Source organism: Orcinus orca, chromosome 7 (genome assembly GCF_937001465.1).
Source record: "Orcinus orca chromosome 7, mOrcOrc1.1, whole genome shotgun sequence".
NCBI classification, from domain to species: Eukaryota; Metazoa; Chordata; class Mammalia; order Artiodactyla; family Delphinidae; genus Orcinus; species Orcinus orca.
The window spans coordinates 54,587,359-54,612,231 of record NC_064565.1 but is presented as its reverse complement, the minus strand read 5'-3'; the positions used below and the strand labels follow the sequence as shown (position 1 = coordinate 54,612,231).

At 36.4% G+C, this 24,873-nt stretch overlaps 1 protein-coding gene across 3 annotated transcripts in view; it reads left to right on the top strand.

Annotated features, from left to right (window-relative positions):
• The window catches only part of GALNT3 (polypeptide N-acetylgalactosaminyltransferase 3), a 43,994-nt gene extending 40,103 nt beyond the window's left edge, over positions 1-3,891 (top strand). For all 3 annotated transcript variants that reach the window (XM_012538170.3, XM_004283591.3, XM_049712060.1), the window contains exons 10-11: positions 1,786-1,938; positions 2,810-3,891. In XM_012538170.3, the coding sequence (XP_012393624.1) occupies positions 1,786-1,938; positions 2,810-2,932 (276 nt within the window). In that variant the 3' untranslated portion in view covers positions 2,933-3,891. The remainder of the gene's footprint in view (positions 1-1,785; positions 1,939-2,809) is intronic.
• Positions 3,892-24,873: the final 20,982 nt, after the last annotated feature.

The following is a 24,873-nucleotide window of genomic DNA, read 5'->3' as shown; positions in this document are numbered from 1 at the left end:
AAGACTAATAATTTCACTATTGAAAATCAATTATGTTCACTCATTTTTTCTTTGGAATGTCAACATTATGAAATATTTGATGTATAATGGATGTTATTACTAGATACACTGCCTGACTTTGTTCTATGGTGAAGTCAGCTAGCTACACACACAATTCCAATAGAGTGCTATGAAGGTTATCTCTGATGCACTATGGGAAGCCTGAGAAAAGTGTAATTTTGTGCATAAGACAAATTCAGGGAAAACTAAAGAAGGAAGGTAATATTTGAATTGGCTTTTGAAGGATCAAAAGGAGTTAGCTAGGCAGAAAAGGACCCAGAAAGATATTCTAGGGAGTAAAGCAAAGTGGAGTTATGGATACATATGTTCTGCATTGGTAGAATTGTGTGAAAGGAGCATAGTGTATAATTGGGACAATGGTTGATGTTAGACTGAAAGTGGAAGATTTCACGTACCGATTAAGAAGTGTGGGGGCTTCCCTGGTAGCGCAGTGGTTGAGAATCTGCCTGCTAATGCAGGGGACACGGGTTCGAGCCCTGGGCTGGGAGGATCCCACATGCCGTGGAGCAACTAGGCCTGTGAGCCACAACTACTGAGCCTGCACGCCTGGAGCCTGTGCTCTGCTACAAGAGAGGCCGCGACAGTGAGAGGCCCGCACACCGCGATGAAGAGTGGCCCCCGCTTGCCACAACTAGAGAAAGCCCTCGCACAGAAACGAAGACCCAACACAGCCAAAAATAAATAAATTAATTAATTAAAGTACCCTTAATTTAAAAAAAAAAGAAGTGTGGACTTCATCTTAGCAACAGTAGTGATTGTGAATCACTAAGCAGGGAATGTAAGGGATCAAATCAATGTTACAAAAGAATAACTGGCAGCAGAGTGGACCAAATTATAGGAGCAGAAATTGGAGGTACCTGGAGGTATTGCAGTAGAGATTTTGAGTGCCTGAACAAAAGAAGTGAGGATGTGGAAGTAAGGATCGGTGGGATGGTAACATCTGAGAGGAAAATTCAGTAAGACTAAGGGGCTACTTAATCGGACATGTGGGGAGAGAGAAACATCAATAATAGTAACAATAGCTAAAAATGTATTGAATGCTTACCATGTACCAGTTATTGGTCTAAATGTTTTACATGTATTAAACCATTTATCTTCATAACCCTATGAGGTAGGAGTTATTAAATTACCCATTTTACAGGCAAGGAAACTGAGGCAGGAAGTGTCATCGTGTGCCCCCCGCCCCCCACCTTCGTGCGGCTTGCAGGATCTTAATTCCCCAACCAGGGACTGAACATGGGCCATGGCAGTGAAAGCAGAGAGTCCTAACCACTGGACCACCAGGGAATTCCCAAGAGTACCCTGTTCAAATGTTTCTAGTTTAAATGAAAATGCCATTAATTGAGATGAATAAGAGAGAAGAAACACTTGTGGAGAGAAAGAGGTAGTTAATGGGCTTGCTAAACGTTTCCAGACTCTTTTCTGTGGCAAACCTATTCTAGCCTCCATCCTACCTGATAGCTTCCAATTTCTGACATGGGAAGGAAGACAATGCCTTCTTAATTAAGTAACTATCTGTTGGTGATAGGCTGGAGAAAGGCTATAATATCTTCTGTCCCAAAAACTCAGGTTACGATTCTGATACTTACTTCATTGTATTATTTTGGTGAAGTACACCTGACTCCATTATTCAGTGAGTTGCTGATTTTTTTTTTTTTTGGCTGACAATTTTGCAACTGAGGATATAGAGTGCTCTCGTCAGTAACAGCATTCTTCCTTTCACAGTACTTTGAATACTCTGTTCAACATGAAATTCGGCATAACATCCAGAAGGAATTATGTCTTCATGCTGCTCAAGGTGTCGTTCAGCTGAAGGCATGTGCTTACAAAGGTCACAAGACATTTGTCACTGGAGAACAGATATGGGAGATCCAGAAGGTACCTCAGTACAATTAATTCACCCCTTTATGTAATTATTTTGATTAGCTCTAATTGCTTATCTGGGAAAATACATGAAACATACTGTATTGATATTACCTGTCAGAATTTCTGTCTTTGTTAACTTTGTCATTACGTATGTCTACCCATGTGGTAAGAAAGAAGATATCTATGAATTAAATACTCTTAGGAGCAAAATAGTTATAAAATATCTTACAGCATGATTTATGCAGTTCAACATGTCTGTGGATTATTAGTAATATTTGTTTGTATATGTTTTAGAATTTCTTATGATGCTTCTTGTGACAGTCATACTTTTGTTTTCCTGGCAGAGAAGAGAAAAATAATTATTTTTTCTTACCTAAAGTGATTAATTCTTTCCTTCCCTATTTTAGTACTTTTTCATGAATCTAGAATTGAGAGAATATGTGAAAGCCTTTTTTTCTGTTTTTAAACATATGTTTTAAAACTTAGCTGGAAACTAACAGTTCCTACCTGAATATTGTTTTGTGTAATTCTAGAACACTATAAAACTGACTTTTATGACAGGATTTTTTAGAGTTTTATCACTTATATCAATGAAATATTTGTTATTTGAGAACTTGATTGAGACCTTTTTCTGCATACCTCTCTTCATTTATATAACACCTTCAGTGAATTGAACAGTGGTGGCATAAATGATGTTGCCTACACCAAAAACCAACAAGATTTTATCAGACATAGTAGATATTAGAAAGATTAAAAGTTAAGAATGGTGTATATTTGTTACATAAGTCTCTCTTTGGCTTCCATGAGACCCTAAAGTGTTTTTATATTTCTCCGTTAACTTTGAGTTTTGAAACTTAATGTCTGTTGTTTCTTTTTATTCTAGGACCAACTTCTATATAATTCATTCTTTAAAATGTGCCTTTCAGCAAGTGGAGAGCATCCAAGCTTAGTGACATGCAATCCATCAGATCCACTCCAAAAATGGATTTTTAGCCAAAATGGTTAAGTGTTCCTTAAAATTAAGGAGTTGAAAAAGGAGATATTCTTTCTTATAAAACTGTGACTAGGCATACACTGTAGTTTTTGAAAATTATGCAAAAGCAGCTAACTGTAACTTATTCCAAGTGCATTTTTCTTATTTATATCTTAAAATGTCTATGTAGCACCGCTACAGAAATCCCTTAAGTTTCCATTTCAAAGCACAATAGCTAGTAATACCAAAGACTATTTTGAAAAGTCCAGATGCAGAGGAAAAGATGTTTACAGTATGATGAAAATAATTTTCCAAGTAAAGTGATGTTCGTGTGCTTTGTACGCTTGAGAATATGCATAGCTACATTCACACACTCACAATTTAAAAATTTTCTTCTAGTTTTTTTGGGGGGGAGGGAGAAAGATTTGATACTGTATTTTTTTAACTACATAGAAATGGATCAATGAAGGTCAAAAATTGGCCTTTGTGTAAAACCAGGAAATTTTTTATAGAGCTAGAATTTATTATATAAAAATGCAGGTAAACTTCTTTTGCATTTTGTTAACTTATCTGTCAAATATTTCCTTAAACATGAAATTAAATGAATAAGGAGAAGATATTTTTAACACTTCAATTTCTTGGCAAATTTAAAAATATTTCTTAGTCTAAAGTTTACTTGACTTGAAGCAAAAGACTTAAAAAAATAACTATACTATGTGTTTTCCCAAAGAAATTTAAAAAAAACCTCTAAGTCGCTATCTGTTAAAAAGGTGTCTTTTTCCTTTCTGTTAGTCTTTTTTCCTATCAAAATTCACTAATCTTGAATGTTTATGAAATTGAATTTCAAATGCAGAATACTTGACTCATTTAAAGCAAAAATTTTTTTGTTACTGATTCAATTATAGATTGTCTTTGTAATGAATTTTTTCACCAAAAAACCTTATTACTATCTATGGAAAACACAATAAAACAAATTCTTATCACTATTGTAACTATTTGTTTTTTTATTTTTTGGATAAAATATATAATTGATAATAGCTAGGGAAAGCATGAATTTTGTATCCTGAATTTCTAAGCACCCACTGCAGAGTCATCAGATATTTCTGAAGGGAAAAAACATTTAATAGTAATGGCATAAAAAGTGGGGAATGGAGAAGATTATGTGTTAGATATTTAGAAAATTTTGTACCAATTTCTGATAACTTTCCTTGAGCATATGATAGAGTAATTTTTTAAAAATGTGATGCTTACTGAGAAGATTTAACAATTTTTGGTCATTTTATATATAGATCTATTCTTATTGAAGAAGTAATATATGATTGGCTTTATGTTTTAAACCTGGCTTCAGTTGTACATAAGAAAATATTTTACAATTATTGACTACATCTTCTCATTGTTTGTACTTTGAACTTACATTAAAAAAAACTCTGCACTCTTTAATTTATTACAATGCCAACTTTTATTTTAATTCAACTGATATTTATTGTGTGTCTAACTTTGTGCCAGAAGTTATGGTAGGCATAGTAAGACTTATATTGCCTTTGAGCTTAGGTCTTATGGAGCAGAAAGACAAATAATTTTGAAATAGCACAGTGAGTGACATTATGATGTTATATTTTATGATGCAAATGACAGTTCACTATTCATATTGAATATTTCTTTAGTAAGTAAAGGTATTTCTTTATTACTTTTTCTAATACTAATTCTGAAATATACACTAGAGCCCACATACATGTATAATTTCTGTTTCTCAATTTATTAACTCTAGAGTGAACATCCAGGAGCAAATATTGCTCTTAGAGTTCATTGTATCTCACAAAACAAAACAAATCCCCAAAGGGATTTTATAAATTATGAGCTTAAGTCAAGCATATTAAAAAAAACCAAAAAACAAATCTGAGCTCCCTCTGTGTATTAGTCATGTATCGTCATGTTAAGATCCAACCAAAATCTATATAGGTTAGGTTGATTTTATTATGTCTTCATTATATGCATTCAAAGGGAGAATCCTTTTTACCTGATTTGGGAGCCTCAGGCTGTTGCTCAAGTGTCATATAATTCATTTCATTAAAAATTTGCCCTTCAGGTAGAGGGTAGTATCTTTTAAAATCTGAATTTTGAAACGGTGCTAGCAGGAAGTTATTTATGGAATCTGGTTGCCATCTACCTGAGAGATTTGAATGCACTGAAGTGTGAAATTGTGGAACTCTTGTTCAGTTTGAAGCTACCTGGGAAATGATCTAGTGGCTGCAGAAGACCTGGTATGTTGCCTTCATTCCAGAGGACCAAACCTACTCAGGTAAACCTTATGGGTGTAAAGCCGTGACGTGACCACACAATTAACCACAGCAGAAAATAAGCAGTAAACTAAAATTGCCTACTACTACAATTGATGGTAATGAACTTTTAAGTCCCTGTATTGACAGATAATTGGCCTTACTGTTGATAGACAACTTAATTAAATACTATGTGAACCATCAAAATATAAGTTCAAAAAGATAGGAGCTACTATTTCTGAGAAAATAAAGTTGGATGCTTTGAAGAAGCTAGAAAAAAGTCAAATTATTTTTAAAAACGTTCCTAAGTTATGTGTGGATAAGAATTAGAAAAGAGAAAGCAAAAATCAAATTGCTTCACAACTGACCTTAAAGAAAGCAAAACGAAGTATCTTCAGATGATACATTTTTAGTGTGGTTATGCAGAAAACTTGTTGTATAATTCTTGTAAACCAATTCATATTCTTATTTATTTAATGCTTCTTGTATACCATTCTGTTATTTCATGAATGCAATTTTTCTTTTATTTTGCCAAGAATATTAATGGAATTTGAAAATTTTTGTGTTTTCATCTACTGTATTGACTGTTTCCTCTGAGCTACATTTTTCCCATATTGTTTTACTTTCTGCATTTCATAATGGATACTTTCCTTAAATGTCTGGTGATTCTTTATCGTCTGTTTATCTTTAACAGAGAATCACTGAATACTTATTGGAAAACTTTGTAGTATGGGGAGGGCTTGTTGACTGTGGTCTTTCGTAGTAGATGACGTTACTGGGACTCTTGTACTAAGAAACAAAATGGCTGGTTAGATCCCCAGAGAAGAATCTTCCAATCACCTTCCTGGAGGGTATAGACCCAAATGTCCTTGGGAGAAGAAGACTGGGGGTATGTTTTCAATATAAGACTCCTGTCCTCAACTGTGCTTTGTGTTACCTGTTCTAGATACCCTCTCTGTTTTACCCTCTCCAGTGAGTGAATCTCTCAGCTGCTGCTTGAGTACAGGAGAGGAACTAGGGGTCTACCTGTCTGGCAAATAGACTTTTAGCTAGTCCTCCTTTTTCGACTCTATTTTCTCCCTCACTTCCAGAGGCACCTAGTACCAACAGTTCTTTATTATTTCAGTGGACTTGCAGTGTAAAATGGATTACTGCTCTGTTTTCTCCACTGCTAGCTTTGAATTAACCTTCCTTCATTCTGTTGACACTCACTACTAATTGGTTTGCTTTCCAAACTCTGAAATTTTGTCACTGAAACTCTTCTCTTTCTTCCTATGAACTTATGAACTTTCTCTATATCTTTACTGTCATTTTCATAGGACTTTGGATGTTACCAGAAGAGAATGAGGGTCAAATCTGGTATGCTTAATGAAAAACTTCCATTCATTCTTCAGTGACCTCCAATCTACCTCTGTCACTGACAACTTCCAAGTTGCCAAATCCAATATCCCTTTTTCTGTCCTCATATAACTAAGCACCGCAACATGTGAAATGATTGACTACAACCTCGTTTTTTAAAATTTTTGAAACCCTTTTGTCTCTGGGCTTCTCTGGCACCACATACTTCTATCTCCAGTCCTACTGCCCTTCTCCAAACCATCATATCTCACATGGAGTAAGATGATCTCTTAACTAAGTTCCCTGATTTTTTTTGTCATCCTGACCCAGTCCATGCCTCTTTCGTGCCTCATCTATGACCAGGTTTCTCTGGCTCGTTGGGCTCCAGACACAGCAGTTGCCTCTTCCATTTGTCTCATGTCAAGCTTGTTCTTGTTTCAGAGCCTATGCCTTCTTTGTCTGGATGCTCTTCACTACAGTATCTTTTACATGCTTCAGGTCTTAGATCAAATAACATATTCTCAGAAGAGATTACCTTTATAAAGTAACTCAATCACTACTCATCACCCTGTTTATTTCCTTTATTACATTTACAATTGCCTGAAATTATTGTCTTATTTTATATGTGAACTTGTCTTTTATCTCCACTAAGTGTAAGCTTCATGAGGGCAAGGTAAGAAACAATGAAGTTCATGTCACATTACAATTTAGGTAATGTGTACATCTTCTACATAAACCACTCTGTATTTTAAACACAGAGTGGGTGCCAGTGAGGAAGGGCTATAAGCATAGGAGTGGAGGATGCGGAGGAACAATGGGCAAAAATAAAAAGAACAACAAAGAAAGGATTGTGCTTGGACTGATGAAGATAGATACAAATTTTTTAAAAAGTCTTGATAGGAGGGCTTCCCTGGTGGCACAGTTGTTGAGAGTCCGCCTGCCGATGCAGGGGACGCGGGTTTGTGCCCCGGTCCGGGAGGATCCCACATGCCGCGGAGCGGCTGGGCCCGTGAGCCACGGCCGCTGAGCCTGCGCGTCCGGAGCCTGTGCTCCACAACGGGAGAGGCCACAACAGTGAGAGGCCCGTGTACCGCAAAAAAAAAAAAAAAAAAGTCTTGATAGGAAAAATTATCTGAGTCTATACACTTTCTTCAAAAGATGTTTTACAGAGAGCATAGATTTATTTATAAAATCCTATAGTACAAGAATAATGGAACCAAAAAATAACAGTACTAATTCACATAGCAAACAGTAAATTTATGAAACTCATTACCTAAAGAGTTTATGTACGTGGAAATTTTGCCTAGATATAAAATAAACTCAGCAAAATTGGTGGTTGATCACTTCACAATTGATAAGGAAAGGTAAGATGTTTAGCATGTTCCCAAGATTTTAGGGTGACACAAAGGCTGATAGGCATGTCCCCAGACCTATCCCTTGAGCACATCAGTCACAGACGCTTCTTTGAATGTTAGCTATGAGAGTGTTTTTTTCTATTTAACAGTTTCTTAATTTTAAGGTGTTCCTTTGGAACCTCAGCTATCCATTGTGTGAATTATGGAGATGTCTATTTTTTTTTCCGGTGGATATTTTGAAAATGTCTCCCCTTTTAAAACAACATTAATTGTGAAAAACACTTTTCTTTGAAAGTATGAGAGGAATCCAAGGTGTTTAAAAAAAAGTTATTTTCAATGACTTAATTAAAAAAACAAAAAAAGACCAAATAACTTCTACTTATTTGTAAAATCTTGTTAACTGAAAGGACCAGTATTTCACATTCTGTATTAGAGTGCTTTTATTATTTTATTTTTCCATCAAGTTCTTAACTCCGGATGACTTCTGTGGAAAAGGAATTTGTTGAAAGGATACTGAGTAGGTTCACAGAATCATTTGGAACACTGGAGATAACGCTAGAAAAATGGGCAGGACAAAGCAAAGCGTGTAGCTTTGAAGCTAAAATCATGCTGCAGAAGGTTGCTGGTGAGGATACCATTTCCACTACTACCAAACACCAGATGAATGGTTTGCCCCTCTTACTCACCTGGCATTGGCATTGGCCACTGCTGACACTGGCTACTAGATGACCCTCCTGCTATAGTTGTGACTGGATTCCCGAAGTTACTGCCATGGCTGCTAGCGTGAATTCCCACTGCCAGTATCCAGGCTGTTCGTGTGCCCTCCCCGCAAGGGAATGGAGCTTATGAAAGTTGGTGTCTGGCTTTGGGGCTTCTGCAGCAGAAGGCAGAAATTTCACAGGCATAGGAAGGGAGTTCAGATGCCAGGGAGCTTAAAAAAAAAAAAATGACAGATGACTTTAGAACAAATCCTAGGATTTATAAACTATAACATGATTTCTTTCCTGGCTATCTTTTCCTTTAAAGTTTAAAGCACACATATTTAAATGATTATACATATTATATGTATGAAAATGCTTCCACTTAATCATATTGTGAGCACTTTCTCACTGTCCTCTTTTTTTGCCTCTCAGGTCAAAGATATTCTATTTTTTTCATTCCTGTGCTGTGTAGAGTTAGATAATTTGTTTTCTACCAGTAGCAATTTTTAGTTTGTCTTATAAAGTTAAGTTTTTATTGAGACATAATTTATACACAATAAAATGCACAGAGCTTTTGTTGTTCATCATAATGTTTTTGAGATTCATCCATGAAGTTTTATGTATCTGTAGGCTTGCCTTTTAACTGCCAAGTAGTATTCCATGTATGGATACACCATGCTTTGTTTATCCATCTTCCATTGATGGACATTTCAGTTGTTTTTAGTTTTTGGCTATTTTGAACAAGAGTACTATGAACATTCATGTACAAGTCTTTCTGTGAATGTATGGTTTTACTTCTTTTAGATAGATACCTAGGAATGGATCATAGATTTGATGTATGTTTAACTTTAAAAGATACTGTCAGTAGTTTAAAAAACATTTTTTATTTATTTTTGATTTTATTTATTAATTTTTTTGGTCACACCACGCAGCTTGCGGGATCTTAGTTCCCCAACCAGGGATTGAATCCAGGCCCCCGGCAGTGGAAGCGTAGAATCCTAACCACTGGACCACCAAGGAATTCCCCAAGTAGTTGTTTTTTAAATGGTTGTAATAGTTTATATTCCCACCGGCAGTATATGAGAGTTCCCACTGGCTCTGAGTCCTCACTAACATTTAGTATTTTCAACGTTTTTGATTTTAGGCATTCTAGTGAGTGTGGACATGTATCTTATGGTGGTTTTAATTTTTATTTCTCTGATAAGGAATGATTTTGAACACCTTTTCATGTTCATTTTGGACAGACATATATCTTTTTTGGTAAAGTGTTTAAGTTTTTTGTGCATGTTTATTGAGTAGATTTTGTTATTATTGATTTGTAGAAGATCTTCATATATTATGAATAAAAGTCCTTAGTTAGACATACATATTGTAAATATTTTCCCCCAGTCGGAAGCTTGATTGTTTATTTTCTTAATGATGTGTTTTAGTGTACAGAACTTCTTTTTATTGAAGTGTAATTTTTCCCATTTTCTTTTCTGTTTCTTGCTTTGTGTGTTCTAAGAAATCTTTACCTGCTCCAAGGGTGTGAAGATATATTTCTATTTCTTCTAGACACTTTATTGTCTTAGCTTTTATTTTAGGTGAATAATTCATCTTGAAATACTTTTTATATATGGAGTGATGTAAGAATTTGAGATTTATTTATTTAATTTTCATAAGGATATCTAGTTGTTCTAATATCATTTGTGAACTTTCTTTCCCCAAAGAATTACATTGGTGCCCTTTTTGAGAAATCAGTGCACTCTGTGTGTCTATTTTTGGGCTGTCTAGTCTATTTTATCTAGATCTACATGTCTTTCCTTATGGCAATACTACACTATCTTGATTGCTACAGTTCTATAATAGGTTATGAAATCCTGTAGAACAAGTTGCCCAACTTTATTATTCCTTTTTTCAAGATTGTTTTGGCTATTCTAGATTCTTGATCTTTGATTTTATATCCTGTATTTGCATTTGCATTTATCTTGTAGGCTGCAAAGTTGCTGAACTTGTTTATTAGTTCCAATAGTTTGTTAATGAAATACTTAAGGTTTTATGTACATAAGATTGTGCCATAACTGAATAGAAATAGTTTTACTTTTTTCTTTCCAATCTTTATGTATTTTGTTTCTTTGTTGTCTAGGTGCTCTGGCCAAAACCTCCATTACAATGTCCTTTTTATATATCAAAAGATTTAATTTGCCAATACTTTGTTAGGGATTTTGTATCTATGTTCATGAAAGACATTCATTTGGAATTTTCTTGTAATGTCTTTGTTAGGTTTTGTTATTCAGGTTATGCTGACTCATAAAACTATTTGGGGGCTTCCCTGGTGGTGCAGTGGTTGAGAGTCCGCCTGCCGATGCAGGGGACGTGGGTTCGTGCCCCGGTCCGGGAGGATCCCATGTGCCACAGAGTGGCTGGGCCCGTGAGCCATGGCAGCTGGGCCTGTGCGTCTGGACCCTGTGCTCCACAACAGGAGAGGCCACAACAGTGAGAGGCCCACGTACCACAAAAAAAACCCAAAAAAACAAAAAAAACACAACTATTTGGGAAGTTGTTTCCTCCTGCTTTATTTTCTGAAAGACAATATGTAATAGAAATATTATTTTTTCCTTAAATGATAGGATTTACTAGAGAAACCATCTTGGCCTGGATTTCTTTCTTTTTTTAAAAATTTTGACTCCTTTCACCCATTTTACCCACCCCTCCCCACGCTCTATTTCTGGCACCTCAATCTGTTTTCTGTATCTTTGAGTTTGGTTTTTTTTGGGGGGGGGTATTCCATGTATATGTGAAATTGTAAAATGTTTGTCTTTGTTTGTCAGACTTATTTCACTTAGCATAATGTCCTCAAAGTTCATTCAAATTGTTGCAAATGGCAGGATTTCCTTCTTTTTTATGGCCGAATAATATTCCATTTGTATATATACCACATTTTCTTTATCCATTCATCTCTTGGTGGACACTTAGGTTGTTTTCCTGTCTTGGCTATTGTAAACACTGCTGCAATGAACATGGGGGTAGAGATATCTTTACAAGATAGTGATTTTGTTTCTTTTGGATATATATCATATGGTAGTTCTAATTTTTTTTTTTTTTTTTGGTACGCGGGCCTCTCACTGTTGTGGCCTCTCCCGTTATGGAGCACAGGCTCCAGACACACAGGCTCAGCAGCGATGGCTCACGGGCCTAGCCGCTCCGCAGCATGTGGGATCTTCCTGGACTGGGGCACGAACCTGTGTCCCCTGCATTGGCAGGCGGACTCGCAACCAACTCACCACCAGGGAAGCCCTAGTTCTAATTTTTTGAGGATCATATGATAGTTCTAATTTTTTGACGAACCTTCATACTGTTTTCCACAGTAGCTGTACCAATTTACATTCCCACCAATAGTGCACAGGGATTCTCTTTTCTCCACATCCTCATCAACACTTCTCATCTCTTATATGTCTGATGATAGCCATTTTAATGGGACTGAGGTGATATCTCATTGTAGTTTTGATTGGCATTTCCTTGTTGATTAGTGATGCTGAGCACATTTTCATGTTGTACCTGTTGGCCATTTGTATATTTCTTTGGAAAAATGTCTATTCAATTCCTCTGCCTATTTTTTAACCTTTTTTTTTTTTTTGGTTTCATTTTGCTTTTTTTTTTGCTGTTGAGTTGTCTGACTTCTTTTACATATCTTAGAGATTAACCCTCTCTTTTTAATGAAGGGTTAATTTAGTGTCCTTTAAGTATTTCAACTTTTCTTATATCAACTTTGTTGTATACTTTTGAGGAATTAGTTTATTCTCTCTAAATTGCAAACTTATTGGTATAAATTTATCTAAAACATCCCCTTTATCATCCTTTTAATATCTGGAAGATTGCTAGTGATGTGCCTCTTTTATGCCTGATACCGGTAATTTACACTTTTTTTTCTTACTCTTTTGATTAGTCTTGCTATATGTTTATCAATTTTATTAATTTATATCAAAGAACCACATTTTGACTGTTGATTTTCTTTATTTTCCTATTTTCTATTCATGTATTTCTATTCTTCTTATTGGTTTCCTTTTTTCTATTTAATTGGACTTTAATGTGTTCTCTCTCTTTTTTTCTTATGGCTTTTCAAGATGGAAGCTTAAATAGTTGATCTTAAATCATTTTTGTTTAAAAGCTATAAATTTCTTTATTACTTCAGGTGCATCTTACAAATTATGATGTGTTTTCACTCAGTTCAAATTGTTTTCCAATTTTCATTTTACAATTTGTATGGAAACACAAAAGACCCTGAATAGCCAAAGCAATCTTGAGAAAGAAAAATGAAGCTGGAGGAATCAGGCTCCCTGACTTAAGACTGTACTACAAAGCTGCAGTAGTCAAGACAGTATGGTACTGGCACAAAAACAGAAATATAGATCAATGGAACAAGATAGAAAGCCCAGAGATAAACCCACACACCTATGGTCACCTAATCTATGATGAAGGAGGCAAGAATATACAATGGAGAAAAGACAGACTCTTCAATAAGTGGTGCTGGAAAACTGGACAGCTATATGTAAAAAAATGAAATTAGAACACTCCTTAACACCATACACAAAAATAAACTCAAAATGGATTAAAGACCTAAATGTAAGGCCAGACACTATAAAACTCTTAGAGGAAAACATAGGCAGAACACTCTTTGACATAAATCGCAGCAAGATCTCTTTTGACCCATCTCCTAGATTAATGAGAATAAAATCAAAAATAAACAAATGGGACCTAATGAAACTTAAAAGCTTTTGCACAGCAAAGGAAACTATAAACAAGATGAAGAGACAACCCTCAGAATGGGAGAAAATATTTGTAAACAAAGCAACTGACAAGGGATTAATCTCCAAAATATACAAACAGCTCATGCAGCTCAATATCAGAAAAACAAACAACCCAATTGAAAAATGGGTGGAAGACATAAATAGACACTTCTCCAAAGAAGACAAACCAATGGCTAACAAACACGTGAGAAGATGTTCAACATCACTAATTATTAGAGAAATGCACATCAAGACTACAATGAGGTAACACCTAACACCAGTCAGAATGGCCATCATCAAAAAATATACAAACAACAAATGCTGGAGAGGGTGTGGAGAAAAGGGAACTCTCTTGCACTGTTGGTGGGAATTGATACAGCCACTAAGGAGAACAGTATGGAGGTTCCTTAAAAAACTAAAAATAGAACTACCATATGACCCAGCAATCCAACTACTTGGCATATATCCAGAGAAAACCATAATTCAAAAAGACACATGCACCCCAATATTCATTGCAGCACTATTTACAATAGCCAGGATATGGAAGCAACCTAAATGTCCATTGACAGAGGAATGGATAAAGAAAATGTGGTACATATATACAATGGAATATTACTCAGCCATAAAAAGGAATGAAATTGGGTCATTTGTAGACATGTGGATGGACCTAGAGACTGTCATACAGAGTGAAGTAAATCAGAAAGAGAAAAACAAATATCGTATATTAAAGCATATATGTGGAATCTAGAAAAATGGTATAGCTGATCTTCTTTGCAAAGCAGAAATAGGGACACAGATGTAGAGAACAAATGTATGGGCACCAAGGGGGAAGGGAGGGTAGGAGGAACTGGGAGATTGGGATTGACATATATACACTATTGTTACTATGTATAAAATAGATAGCTAATAAGAACCTACTGTATAGCACAGGGAACTCTACTCAATGCTCTGTGGTGACCTAAATGGGAAGGAAATCCAAGAAAGAGGAGATATATGTATAGGTATAGCTGATTCATTTTGCTGTACAGTAGAAACTAACACAACATTGTAAAGCAACTATACTCCAATAAAAATTAATTTAAAAAAAGAAATATCTTGTTTTAGTGCACTGTATTTTTGGAACTGTATTTTAGCTCAATTTAGTTGGACTGTATTTTCTATGCTTAAAATATTTTTAACCACTAACTCGCAGGCTTGAACACATTATTTGCCTACCTAAGAGCCTGTAATGGTTTTTCACTCTCAGATAATGCCAAAAGACCCTGTGTGGAATATAAACATCTTTATAATTTGATCCCAAATTATATTTTCAGGCATTTCTTCTTCTCACTATGTTTATTACAGTCACATATATCGAATGTACTGACCTCATTATTCCCAGAAAATGCCCTTTCCTTCTTGTCCTTCTAACCTCCTTAGCCCCCAGGCCACCTCCAAGAGAAGGGAAAGGAAAAAGAAGAAAAATTATATTTTCAGGTGTTTCTTCTTCTCACTATGTTTATTACAGTCACATATATCCAATGTACTGACCTCATTATTCCCAGAAAATGCCCTTTCCTTTTTGTCCTTCTAACCTCCTTAGCCCCCAGGCCACCTCCAAGAGAAGGGAAAGGAAAAAGAAGAAAAAAGAGGTGAAGAGAAAACAGCCTCTTGTTTTTTATAAACAGTTTTTGAAACAGAGAAAAATTTATTTGAAGCCAAACTAGACCAGTTATGTTTTTGATCAAATCTCATCTGTTTCACTGTAGGTGAGAATATAATAATACAGTGAATACATTTTAAAAAGCACAAGTCACAAGGGGCGCTTTGGTAGCTTTGTAAATATTCTGTACATTAAACATTGGAAAAACATATGCAACATGTGTATCAGTTTCCTATTGCTGCTATAATAAGTTACCACAATCTTGGTGGTTTGAAACAATACAAATTAAATATCTTATAGTTTTGGAGATCAGAAGCCCTAAACAGGTCTCACTGGGCAAAAAATCAATCTGTTGGCAGGGCTGTGCTCCTGGGAGCTCTAGGTGAGAATCTGTTTCCTTGCCTTTTCCATCCTCTAGAGGCCACTCACATTCTTTGGTTTGTGGCTCCACTCCTCCATCCCCAAAGCCAGCATCTTCACATCTTTGTGACTGATCCTTCCTCTGTCCCTCTCTCCCACTTTTAAGAAAGTCTATGATTACTTTGAGTCCACTGGATAATCCAGTAATCTCCTTATTTTAAGGCCAGTTGATTAGCAACCTTACTGCCATCTGCAACCTTAAGTACTTTTGACATGTAACGTAACATATTTAGAGGTCGTAGGGACTAGGACATGAACATTTCTGGGAGGCCATTATTTTGCCTCACACAATATAAGACAGAAGTTTGACATCTTGAATTATATAAGGACCTCTTACAGATCAATAAGAATAATAACACTAGCAGAAAAATAAGCAAAGAATATTCACAAATAATTCATAAAAGAAAAAGTAGAAATAGCTCAAAACTTAAAAGGTTTAATCTAGTAATTAAAGATATACAAATTAGAAAAAATATAGAAGACAAGTTTTTCACTAGCCACACTGGAAGAGAGTTTTTTTCCCCCCATAATTATGCTTAGTGTTGGTGAGGGCTGAGAGAAAAGGACACTCACAAGTTGCTGGTGGGATTTGAAATTGGCATAATCTTTCTGAATGGCGGTTCAGCAATATGTGTTAATGGTCTTAAAATTGTGCAAACTATTTGACTCAGCAATTCAGTTTCTAGAACTTTATCTTAGGATATAAAGAAAAGTTTTTATAACTTTTAGTGTAAGAATATTCATTGGAATGTTATTTAGTGAAAGATTGTAACAATATAAATGCTTATTAGAAGAAGATTGTGAATAAAGTTTTGTATATCTATACTATGAAATAGTATATGTGTATAAATTTTGTATATAAAATATCATGTAAAAAATAATGAAAAATATTTATGTCTTTAAAATCATGGCTAGACTCTTCGCAGATCCAATCTCCCCCCTGTAAAAACACCCACTTTTCTGAGTTTCGTGTTTATTTTCCTTTGTTTTTTATTATAATTTTACTATACATGTATAGATTCATATACAGACACTAAACATTACTGCTTTAGAAGTGTATTTATCGAGATGGGAAGACATGTAGGACATACTGAATTTTTAAAAATCCAGTTAAAAATCAGTGTTCAGAATGATCTCATTTTTGGGGGGGGGAATCTGGGAGGATATACTGTAATGTAATATGATTAATTCTGGGTGGTGGGGTAATATCTGATAATCTAGATACCTAATTTTTACTAATTTTTATTTTATAGATTAGTTAAATCAGTAAAGGTGCTTATCTCATAGAAAACTATGGTTAGTAAAGATTATTTAAAAGGCAGTGGCATTCTTAACACATTGTTCACCTTCTAATTATAAAAGTAAAAACAACTACTAGCTGTGTTAGGAAAAGTAGAAGATGATTACATCATACTTTTATTTACTTAGTACAATATACTCGTGTTTGGTTTTAGGCACAAATGAGGGCAAAAATATTTTTGTGACACCTTTATTTCATGCGCATCACTGTGGAAAGGTCTCCTTGCCTGTGCCAAAGACAGTACTGAAATATTTGTATAAGATGTGACATGCCTGAAGCCAGGAGAATGCAAGAAGAATTCACAGAAGCACTTTAACAGAAGAGATTCCCCCAATCCCCTATTCCTAATAAGGGCGGGGTAGCAAGACCACATATTCTGCCTTATGCTTATCAAGTCTTGGTATTTAGTTTCAATGAAATGTGTACACATTAGTAAGTTAGGCAAACATTAGGTGACTTATTAAAATGAGTAAGATATGATCTATTCCCTCAAGGAGTGTCCAGTTCAACGAGGAAGTGGACAACTGATCATATGATTACAGTTGAGGTAGGAGTCGGCACCTACAAAAGTTAGATGTTAGAAGTTAACACAGAGTGCAAAGAGTTACAGGGGTGACCCTGCACACAACGGTGTGTGTGTGTGTGTGTGTGTGTGTGTGTGTGTGTGTGTGTGTGTGTGTGTGTCAGGGAAGTTTTACTGGAAGACGTGCCCAGGAGCTGTACTTTGAAGAACAACCTAGTGTTAGCTAGGTTGACTGCCCTTCAGCTTCTCCCAGTAATCTGGCATTTATTCTTTGAATCGGGTAAAAGAGAGTCACCTTTCACCCTCTCTTGAGAGCAGGAGGTGGGCCACGGTGAGCTTAGATGCAGAGAGGGCAGAGCTGGCCCCTCTCCTGACTTTATTACTTCCAGACCTCCACCTCCGGACTCACACCCCAGATGCCCTAGCTTTGAAAGTCCCTCCCTCCCGGTCTATTTTCCTCTGCTTCCGTATTAGTGACTTTTGTAAACTCCCAGGGAAACTGAAGGCATGCTATGACAGAGAGCCTCTGTCAGCTTATTTTCTTCTGGGAGATGTCCTCTATCAGGAGCAATATTGATCTTTTTCTTACACAGATAGGTTGTGGTTGCTACTGAGTTTTTAAAAACTAAACTGTGCGTTGTTGGAGATAAATCATAGGTAGTAAAAAACCTAAAGAATAGCAAAAGTCAATGACTAACATGAAAGTCCGTGTTTACTGAGAATGTGGAAGGACAGGGCTGTGATCTGAAGGGGACACACAAGGACTGTCTAAGGTACATTCTGTTTCTTAAGGTGGGTGCTCATTTCATTCTTCTTGAAAATGAAGATTTATATTTCATACAGTCTTCTGTATTTATGAAGCATTTTATAATTAAAAGAAAACATGGTTAGGTAAAGACGGCAGGAGGGTGAAGATGATGGAGGGTTGGGGGTGCCGGCGGAGGTGGGGTACGCATCACGAGGAGGGTCTGCTTTGCTTACTACTGTTCTTATTTTCTCTAAAATGGCCCTGTTGTCTCTAATATGTCCTAAAGCATTCATGATCAATATGTATCTGTGTAAGAGGCTTTGCTAAGCAAAACGCTTGGTGAATTAGATGTGGAACTTAGAATACTTCAGAAGGGCCTACCGGATATGAACGCTGTAGAGCCAAAGCGACGAGCATTGAACAAATGCAGCATAAAAGGATTTACATTATGATCTGACCACAGAGCAAGTGCATTTTGGGAGTTATAAGGGAACCATGGGAACTGTGTGTTTATATAAAGTAGAGTTCAAAGGGAGTTGCCACGGTTTCAGTTGGGAAAGGCTTTGTGAAAGAGGCAGGATTGCTGGAGCCATCTAACAGAAGCAGGAGAGTTTGAACTGGAGGGAAGAAAACGTCTCGGGCTTTGAATTATTTGTGGTCCTGTTGCTATTTTGACGATTAGGGGAGCAGCAGCTGCCTGCATGGTGATCTCCCCAGGCCTGCGATAGATTGTCCAGGAATGCTCCACTGTGGCTTCAACTCCTCTCTGGCAGCTCTTTCCCCAAACCACAAAACCCAAATGAATGTGTTTTTCTTCTAAATGGGCATGGCTTTGAATATGAAACCAAAATTTTTGGTTTGAGAAGAGTCAACATTTTGATGGCATTTATATTTCTGGTGTTTATTTTTCAAGCAGCAGCAAAGATAAACTATCCTCCTCCATCTGTGCTTACATCTTCTATAGTTAGCTGAAAAGTGCTGCTCATCATGTTTATCACCCATTTTTGTCTGCTTGGTACTTACTTTTAGATCTGTTTCTCAACAACGGGAGTGTGCCCGCCCGCTGGCATTCAAATTCACTTTGTGATGGAGGCAGAGAAAATGTTACCAAAGGCCTTATGAATCAATGTTCAGGAAGATGATTTCAGCATCCTCTCATCTAACTCTGTTTTCTGCTTCTTTTTTTATGCTCTTGTCCCTTTTCATTGTCCGTCCTTCTCCCCCAAGTCCCAAGGTCCTCTGGTGCTTCTACCCTCACTCTGGCAAAAGGCTCCACATTTAGAAAGACTGATCAAAGTTCCTCCAAGAGAAGACTTGACATAATATATCACTCCCAACCTGTTGTGCGTCACAGGAGAATTTTGCCAGTACTGTCGAGGGTGAGGGACATACTTGTAAAAAGAAGTCTAAATCACTGCTTAAAATTGGCCCTAATAAAGGAGTCAGTTTATTTATTTTTGATAGAAATTTTATCCATTCATGGTAGAGGTGTGATGGAATTATTTTTATATTCTCTATGTAGAAAATGACATTAAAATATCATTGTATGGAGAGAGCATGCAGCTAAAAAATGCAGGAAAATATAAAGGCATATTAGTTAATTAACCAAGCTTATTTTTATTGATTTTATGGCATTTATGATATTTGTCAGCTTTTTAAAATGTGTCATTTGTTGAGATTTAAATTCTCATTATGGGTATTTACCTTTGTACTCTATGTTCATAATTCTATGTTTTATTTTCATAACAAGAAGCTCCCAAATTGTAAAAGCTTCAGCCTCCACAACACTTGCAACTGCCCTTGGTGCTCAAGGAAATGAACAGTTGCAAACGTGAAAGCTGAACAATAAACGAAGGAGACTTCTTTCCAAATCCACATAGGAAGATGAAATGTAGCTTCTCTTCCACTGTATTTATGATGTTTCTGGTTCTGCTTTTTAACCCACTTAAAAGAAAAGTGGGCTCCTGCTATCGTGTAGAACCATTTTTCCAAATACTCAAGTTCTTGTTACACTTTTCAGAGCATCAGTCACCCTCCTAATGCTGAGCTGTGCATTTTGATGTACCGAAAACCTGCCCAGTAGGCTTTGCCCTTGTGTACCCATTTTGATATAGTGTTTCCACAAACTGATGTTTAATAAATACTTAATAGGGTGTGTTCAGCTAAATTAGGTCAGCAGCTAAGGTGGGAGGGGAACTGTATTTTTTTTTTTTTTTTTTTAATACTGGAGCAGCTTTGGATGTCGAAAAGCATTAGAAAACAAAGGCCCTGACAGGGGTAGACAATAGTTACTGTCCTCTTTTTTTTTTCAGGGGATTCCAGGAGCTGCTCTAAATTCCTGAAACATTGAGATGTTTCAGTCAATAGAAGCTTGGGTCTAATGCTGATCTGAAAACCCAGGGACAGAGGCATTCTAACCCTCCAGCCTGTGTGCTTCAGGGGGTATGGGAACTCACCTAGCTAGCAGAGCGGATCCAAATCTCTGTGGAACATTGAAGGATTTAGTGGTGAAGGGGCATCATTTCCGCAACTTACACTCTAACGGTTCAGGAGGAAAAATGTTTGAAAGAGAAAGCAAAGATGATGAAATTTCACACGGGGGAGACTGGGTGACTGGTAGATGTAAATTTTCTGTACTACTCTTGAAATTTTTCTATAAATTTGAAATTATGTAAAAATAAAAAGTTAAACAATGACAACTACAACAAACTAAAAACAGAGCAAAACATAAAGCACTATGGATCTCCATTTTGACCCTACTTTTTTCCTTAGTATAATGAAAACACCACCACAAACAATTTAAATAAAGGGTTGAGTCCATCTCTCTTTATGGCACATATCACAGAAAGCTGGGCACCACTGAGTTTTTGGTAACAAATTATTTTAAATGCTGCCCACCTGAGAGAATTGGAACTATCTGTGAATGAAAGGAATTTGAGTCTTTTAGTACTTGACAGAGAATTTCACATTTCAATCCACGTAGATACTACCCCTCAAGTTTTTTGAAAAGTGGGGTAAAGTTAGAGGTCCTAGCGTTCCTGCCTATATCCTGATTTCATTGTTGTTATCATTGTTCTTCACTGTTTTATATTCCCTAATTAATTTTATATATATATGCGTGTGTTTATCTTGGGTTATGGCCTTTGTAAAACAAGATAGGTTCCATTGAAATTGTAAAAGGGTTATAGATGAGATCAAGGTTTTCCAGCTAAGCTTAGCTGAGGTTTTTGCACTGTGCTGGAAGAACAAGTGTTCTGTTCACTAAGCTTAGGAGAGCTTTGACTGGGGTAGTGCCAGCCGACCTGTGGTTTGGCTATGAGGACAATACAGGCCAAAAAAAGGGGTACAGAAAAGGCAAAGAAAGATGCAAAACCACTTTCCTTATGGTGGACCCCACATTCAGAAAAGAAGAGGAAACACATTTTCCCTTTGTTTCCTCTTTTCTCACCTCTTGTGCCTTCTTCTTGCCTTCTCTCCATGACCTTCTATTTCCAGAACTTCAGATAGGTTTATTGAACTGTTTTTCTGCTATATTATTTTAAATAGACATTTAATATGCTGCAAAAAATTCTAAAAGTGTATTAACCATTTTCACCATTTACTACATCTCCTAAAAGATATTTATGTGGTTCTAAGCAACTAATCTAGAGGTAACTTTAGGAGCAAAGACTGTAAACTAAGAAATGCACTGTACATTTTTACTTTTGAATTGAAACAACTTTTCAGTTTTTCACATACTCAGTTATGTAACAGCTATGGAAGAGGAAACCTGGCCTGGCAGGGAAATTGGGACTCTTAAGTTTCATGTTCCATCTACAACAGCATTTGATGAAGTGTGTCCCCAGTAAATTTTTGCCTTCCCTCTTCTTGATACAATAGATCTTTAGCAACTCGTTCTTACAGTCCTGACAAACGTTCCTATTAAATTATTTAGCATCATTTCTATCCCAGGAGTCAAACCAACTGCATTCAGACTATCTTTAATGTTTAACTTTGAGGTGTTTAGTCTTTCTGGAAAAGAAATAAAACATATAGCATTGATTTTCTATACTTGGCCAATCACTAGGATCCTTGAAGAGCTTTTAAGCTGCAGGTCTCCAGGTTACTACCTGGAGGACTGGAGCAGATTCCAGAATCTGCGTTCTCAAATAACATCTCCTTATCTAGCTAAGTTTGGGAAACAACACCAATGGAAAGAGGAAACTGGAAAGTCTCCAAATGGTACCAAGTCCCCAAGTCACTCCTACAGTGAAACAGCTTTTATTTATTTTTATTGAAGTATAGTTGATTTACAATATTAGTTTCAAAGGTACAGCATAGTGATTCAATATCTCTATAGATTATATTCCATTTAAACTTATTGCTGTACAATATATCTTTGTATCTTATTTATTTTATACATAGTAGTTTGTACCTCTTTATCCCCTATCTCTTTCTTGCCCCTCCATCACCTCTCTTCCCACTGACAACCACTGGTTTGTTCTCTATGTCTGTGAGTCTGTTTTGTTATATTTATTCATTTGTTTTATTTTTTAGATTCCACATATAAGTGATATCATACAGTATTTGTCTTTGGCAGTACCTCAAAAAGTTATACGTAGGTTATCACATGACCCAACAATTCTACCCCTAGTTATATACCAAATGGAATTAAAAGCATATTTTAACACACACACACACACAAATTGGTGCACAAATGTTCATAACAACATTATTCGTATTAGCTAAAAAGTAGAAATGACCCAAATATCTATTCACCGATGAATGGGTAAAAAAAATGTGATATATCCATAGAATGGAATGTTATTCAACCATAAAAAGAAATGAGATCCTGATACAATCTACAACATGGATGAACCTTAAAAACATTAAACTTAGTAAAAGAAACCAGCTACAAAAGACCACTTATTGGATGATTTAATTTACATGAAATAGACATATCCATAGAGAGAAAAAATTGATTAGTGGTTGCCAGAGGCTGGGGAAGTGGAGAGAGAATGAGGAGTATCTATTAATGGTTAAAAGATTTCTTTTGGGCGTAAAGAAAATGTTCTGGAATTAGATAACCGTGATTGTTGCACAGCTCTGTGAATATACTAAAGACAACTTTTAAATGGTGCATTTTATGGTATGTGAATTATATCTCAATAAGAAATATGTTTTAAAAAACTTCTACTCTAATGAGATGTGAATATTGAGGTTGCTATCTATAAATCAAGGCACTTAGAAGATTTTAATTATTGAACAAGGAAAGTCCGGGTGCTCGACTTGGATTAAACATCTTTAGTTATCCATTCCTGCCTCATTATTACTTTACAGAGTATCCATAAGCCCCAGAGTTAATCAGATCATCGTATTGAGGAATAAATAGACTGACCGGGGAGTCTTCATCATGATCAGTACAGAGCAGCTGTACTGACGCCACAAGAGTCAGAGGCCAACGTTCATCTGATGCTGGATAGCTCAAGAAGGGGCAGGACTTGACTTCGAATGAACCTTAACAATTAAGAATGTGAGGACTTAAGGAAGAGGGAAATACATGTGCCAAGGTAGTGAAACAGAATATATAGGGCTTATCCAGGGGGAGAAATGTGTCTCCTAGTTTGCTCTTCCATAGGAGTGAGGATATAGGAGTACTGGGATAATGTGGAAAAGGTTGGGTTAGATTGAGGAGTTACACCTTGAGCGCCAGGTTAAAGAGATAGAACCAAACTAAGAAAATTCCACTTTTCTCCTGGACTTGCCACAGGTCTGTGAGTGAAGTTAGCTAATTTACTTCACTCTTTGTGCTCAAGGTTACTTTTCTATAATGGGAGGTATTGAAGCTGATTTCTACAGCTTTTTATTTGGGTTAATGCCTGGATCACTGTACTAGTTTCCTATTACTGCTGTAACAAATTAGCACAAACTTAGTGGCTTAAAACAACATAAAGCTATTCTTTTACAGTTCTAGAAGTCAGAAGTCTAAAATCAAGATGTTGGCAGAGCAGCATTCCTTCTGGAGTTTTTAAGAGACAATCAGAGAATCTATTTGCTTGTCTTTTCCAGCTTCTAGAGGCTGTCTGCATTCCTTGGCTCGTGGCTCCTTCATCTTCAAAGTGCCTCATTTCAACCTCTGGTCCCATTGTCACATTTCCTTTTTAAACTTTGACCCTCTTGCTTCCCTCTTATAAAGGCCCTTGTAGTTACATTGGGCCCCCCTGGATGACCAGGATAGTCTTCCCAGCTTAAGATCCTTATTTTAATCACATCCGCAAAGTCTCTTTTGTTATTTAAGCTAACTTATTCACATATTCTGAGAATTACAATGTGAACATCTTATGGGGACCATTACTCGGCCTACCATGATCACTTAGAACAGATTTACTGGAATCCTTAAAATATACAGATTTCAAATAGGTTCCACTCTAGATCTCCAGGAGTGGGATCCAGAAATATGCATTTTAAACAAACTTCTCCAAGTTTGAGAATCAGTGCTGTGAGAAAAGGCATGTCACTCAAAATTTTTGAGGATGATAAACTTGAGCTCTTTAAAATCATGTCAGAGTTAAGCTCTGTTGAGGGCTACTGAAGTTTTGGTCTACTTCTGCTCATTGTTTTGGTAACAGAAAATTCTGCACAGAATTCAGATTGAAAAAAAGGAAAACAAAAGCAACTGGTTTCGGTGTGAGAAGATGGGCAAGCCTATTTTTCTAGTCTATGAACCAACCTAACTACTAAACTCCTTTGCCCGTTGGAGGAATCCCACTTTAGCATACCTGCTCTCTGTGGCATTACCTGCCAGGAGGGAAGCCTTTCGAACGCTGTTGCAATCTGAACTTGGACTTGCCCTGTTATAGCTCCTATGCACATGGAAAGAAATTCAGAACGAAGTTGGCAAGTCCTTTCTCCCATCAGATAATTAC